This window comes from Bison bison, unplaced genomic scaffold, assembly GCF_000754665.1.
Source record: "Bison bison bison isolate TAMUID 2011002044 unplaced genomic scaffold, Bison_UMD1.0 scf7180017864286, whole genome shotgun sequence".
Classification (NCBI taxonomy): domain Eukaryota; kingdom Metazoa; phylum Chordata; class Mammalia; order Artiodactyla; family Bovidae; genus Bison; species Bison bison.
The window spans coordinates 812,993-817,746 of NW_011494858.1; the positions used below are offsets into that span (position 1 = coordinate 812,993).

Here is a 4,754-nt window from a genome sequence, read left to right on the forward strand (position 1 = left end):
CGTCCCCACCGGTCCCCCCCTTGCCGCCCCCATCAAATCTATGTGCTTTCTAATCAAGGTCCTCCCTGATCCATGGGTAAGTTTAGGGAGAAGGAAGCCCTCTTTCCCACTGTGGGACCTCAGGCACAAGGTCACTCCCCAGGGAGAGCAGATGGTCCTGGGATCCAGGAGGCGCTCCGGGAAGTCCCCTGGTCTCACAGTGAACAGCTGAAGGGATGCTGAGGGCCCCACATGGCCTCTGCCAGCAGCCAAGGGGCAGGTGCATGGCACCTGGGGCTCTGAGCTCTGGGCTCTGGCCCAGTCCTCCCCATCCCCAGGGCCAAAGGCGCAAGAGCGGAGAGAGGCCTCTGACTCAGTCACTGTGTCTGGAAGCTTCTTCTCACTCCCCAAACTGCTGCTCTTGGGCCTCCAGGGGCCCTATGGAGAGCATCCCCTACAGTTGTGGCCCTATAAGACCCACCCAGCCAGGCTCTCTTGGTCTCCTTGCACCCCCTGCCCACCCCACTAGCCATAGAACTCAAAACCAAGTTTTCCCCACCGTGGCCCTGGGCCCCGTGGTTCTCTCCAGCTCAGGTCCCCCCACAAACCCTCCCTCAGCAGCTGCAGGGAAGAGAACAGTAAAAGTCTATTGCAGCCATAAAAGGCATTAGCCATCTGAGCACTCGTCCACGGTGCCCCGGCAGCCATCTATCCTTAAGCAGGAAATATTGTTTAATGCCGATGGTAATGAGCGAATCAAATTTTGAAAATTAAGCCGGAATTTGAGCATTAGAGCCAGGGTGCTGGCATTTGGCAAGTCAAGTGCTGCGGCTGCCACCCGCCTCTGCCCTACTCAGGGCCCTTCATCTTGCACAGCCAGCAAGATGCTGCCCTGCACGTCTGGGGCCCTGAGGCACCACCCTGAAATATGCCCCATAGCAGCCTGTCCTCATCTTGCCATCAGAGTCTTGCTTCTCTGTTTTCTGGGCTCTCCTTTTCAAATGCAAATCCTTCCAGCCAGAGCCCCATTCTGCCGGAATATACTGAGTGAATGAGAGGAGTCTGTTTTCCTCCTGGAGGGGCTGGAGCAAGCATGTTGCTGTTGTTGTTGTTTTTCAGTCACTAAGTTGTGTCCAATTTTTGCTACTCCATGGACTGCAGCGCTCCAGGCTTCCCTGTCCTTTACTATCTCCCGGAGTTTGCTCAAACTCATGTCCGTTTGAGTTGGTGATGCCATCCCACCATCTCATCCTCTGTCGTTCCTGTCTCCTCCTGTCCTCAATCTTTCCCATCATCAGGGTCTTTTCCAAGCATGAGATCCTGGCAACTAGACTCCTCTGCCTTTTCACTGGCACTTAAGGCTTCCTAGAGGTGTCCCCCAGTGCTAGTAGGCTGGGAAACTGAAACTCAGAATTAGATTGAGGTTCTGGGAAAAAGAAGAAGATGCCTGAGACCAGAGGACTGGGAGACGTGTATGTTGGGGGCAGGGTGGGTGTAGGGTAGGCCAGAGGCACCTGGGAAAGCAAAGCCCAAACTTCCCCACCCCTCCCCCAGACCCCCAGGCAGGAAGCAAACGAAAAGAAGGGCCCTCTCATCTTTCTCTCTGCTCATATTCTGTTGTGGGCCTGGCGCTCCTGCTCCTGAGCCTTGGACATCATAACTCCAGGCCACCTCCTCCAGGAAGCCTTCAGGGTGTTGCCTCTGCCCCTTCCCCGACCAGCCCCTATAGACCTGCCGGAAGGTGGAAGGTGAGCTTAACACAGCCACCTACTAGGCTAGAGACCAGCCTCCCGCGTCCCCGGGGGGTGACCACTCCCATGCCATCTCAGCGACTTAACACTCAGGGACATCTTCAGTCTATTTACACCCTGGCCCTGAGGTCTTTTCTGGCTTTACCTTCCGTGAAGGTGGCTTTTGTGGCCCAGTCCCAGCAGCACCTGCCTGAACATCTCCTCAGAGAAGCAACCACAGCTTCACACCCCAAAATGGGCTCAGGCTGAGGGTTAGCCCCACCATCACTCAGGGGACCCTGTGTCCTTCAGGCAGGAAGGCTCTGCTCAGCTTGGCCCGGGGAAACGGGAGTCTGTGTCGATGATGGAGCGGGTAGAGCAGTGGCCGAGGAAATGCAGTCACCCTCTGAGACTCTCGCTAGGTTGGAATAAGGTCCAAGACACCACATTGGTGGTCGTCTGACACAGTTTGGGGACCGCACCTCGGGGAAGTGGCTGGGGAGGTGGGGACACAGGGAGAGCGGGCCATCCCAGCTGGGCAGCCACGGCCCGGGTCTGCTCCAGTCCGTCACTTCCAGCGCTCCTCCCCCAGGTGTGGAGCCTCTGGTCTCCCCTCCTACCCCTGCACCGTGACCTCCATTTCCTCTTCCTCCTGGATAGAGAACCCCAGGTCAGGGTCATCGCCGTTCTACTACTGCTAGCTGCTTCATTCTGCAGCACGTCCTGGGAGTCTACCATCCACACGAGGAGGCGCTAGTTTTTCCCATTTTTGACACCAAGGTGGGTGAGGAAGTATGCAGCCGAAGGCAGCAGGGTGGGAGGGTGAGCCAGTGGGCCTGGGCCAGAGGAGATAGACCCTCAGAATCAGTCTTTTCACTCCCTGGTCTGAAAGACAAGCCTTAGAATCACTCACCCAGAGCCAAAGCCAACTAGAGATATAGAGGATCCCAGAAACAAATAAAGCCAGGTAGGACCTGGAGGTTTCCTCTGCTCCAGAGCCCAGTCAGCCCCCATCTCTACATGAACTCTGCTGGCAGTGTGGGTGATGAGAGTGCTTTGGGGCAGGAGGTACCAACCACCCCGGATCCAGAAGGACATGGTCCTGGAGTGCCCTTGCGTTCTGTGGAAACCATGAACACATGGCTGTCTGCAGTTTTGGAGTGTGCTTTTCTGCAGCCTTGGCTGTGCATGTCAGTCATTGAATAGTCAACAAACATCGAGTGGGTGTCTGCCACCATGAGGACCACGTTCCAGCAGACTATGGCTACTTAAAAATTCAGCCCCAAATGGAGTAGTGTAAAACAACCATTTACTACACTCATGGATTCTGTGGGTCAGGAATTCAGGCTGGGCACAGCTTGGAAGGCCTGTCTCTCCTCCTGGCTGTCTGGGCCTCGGATGGAAGACTCACGGGTTGGGGCCTGGAATCATCTCAGGACTCATTCACTCCATGTCTGGTGGCTGATGCTGGCTGTCAGCTGGAGGCCTGGGATCCTTTCTGTGTGGACTCCTGGTGTGGTCCAGTTAGGGGCTCTTTCCAGCATGGTGACTGGTTTCCACAGAGCAACCATCCCTGAGAGAGCAGAGAGTGGAAGCTGATCCTTTTTATGACCCAGCCTTGGAAGGTATCTGGGGTTATTTCTGCCATTCTTTATGAGTTAGAATAGTCAGAGCCCAGCCCAGATTCCAGGGGCAGAAACATAGACCCCACCTCCCTGGGAGGAGTGAAAGTCACAGGGCAATAGGAGCTTGTGGGATGGGAAACATTTTTGCAGTCACAAGCTACTACATATCCACACAGCCTAATAAATCCCTGCCACCCTAAGTTCACATCTGAGTGTTGTCAACAAACCATTTGGTACTCAACACAATTGTGTGTGTGTCTGTGGGGGTGTCTGCTGAGGGAGCCCAGTCTTCAGAAACTGGGTCCTCCAAAGTGCCCAGGACTGAATTTTGTAGAATGAATAGGAAGGGAGGGAGAAAAGGGAGCACCCGGTTGAGGTAAGAACATGTGAGGCAGAAACGAAGTTGCCCCTGGGCATGGGACATGCATTCATTCATTCCATAGCTCAGTCCTGTGGGCCTACCTGGTGCCTCTACCACCGCTCCAGCAGAGGCCTAGCCTCTTTGCTAGGGGAGCCTACTTTGAGGGATGGGGAGTTAGACAGAAACTCACTACTCAGGCAAAGCAGTAAATAATTGTCCTTTGAATTTTGCACCAGGAGACGGGGTGAGACAGAGAATGAAGAAGCAGAAAGAGGGGTTTTGATGAGAAAGCAATATTTATGCGGAGACCTAGCATTAGAGGATTCAGCTTTGTGATGTGCGGGATACTTCAGGCAGAGAAAACAGTGTGTACATAGGCCCTGTGGCCCACCTGCCAGCTGTGAATTAATTTTGGCATCTGGGGGTGAAAGTGGTTGAGGAAGATAAGAATGTGTCTAAGAAGAGGGAGGAAGAGGATGTACGGCTGTCCAAAGGACCTGTGGACCACAGGTGAGAGGCCAGCCCATTGGCCCGGCCCTCAGGCCGGAAGGGGCAGAGTCGCTGCAATCCCGTCCCCGCTCAGACGCAACCCCTCCCGCCTCCCCTCCCCCTCTGGCTGTGCCCCCCACCCCGCTTCGTCCATCCCCTCACCCGGTCGTTCCTTCCCCCGAGCGGTGCCCCACCGCCTCCCTCTCGCTGTTATCCCTCCCCTCCGGCCGTGAGCCCCCCTCCTGCCCGCTACCAGCTCCTACCCTTCCCCTCCGTAACCCTTCCTCCTCCCGCGGGCCCACCCCGCGCCTCCGGGCCCTTGGCCCGGGTAAGCATCTCCTAATTTTGTTCCAGAAGATAGAAAACTCTTCGTGGGTATGCTCAACAAGCAGCAGTCTGAGGACGATGTGCGCCGCCTCTTCGAGGCCTTCGGGAACATCGAGGAATGCACCATTCTGCGCGGACCGGACGGCAACAGCAAGGGTGCGTAGGGGCGGGGCGAGAGAGAGGACGGGGCGGAGCTAGAGGTGGGTGGGGCGGGGCTAGAGGTGAGTGGGCGGTGAAGCAAGA

The 4,754-nt window shown here is 56.1% G+C and overlaps 1 protein-coding gene across 1 annotated transcript in view; it reads left to right on the plus strand.

Annotated features, from left to right (window-relative positions):
• Nucleotides 1–4,754, plus strand: part of CELF4 (CUGBP, Elav-like family member 4) — a 313,421-nt gene that overhangs the window by 278,370 nt on the left and 30,297 nt on the right. The window contains exon 6 of the mRNA XM_010849742.1: nt 4,539–4,667. Coding sequence (XP_010848044.1) covers nt 4,539–4,667 — 129 coding nt within the window. The remainder of the gene's footprint in view (nt 1–4,538; nt 4,668–4,754) is intronic.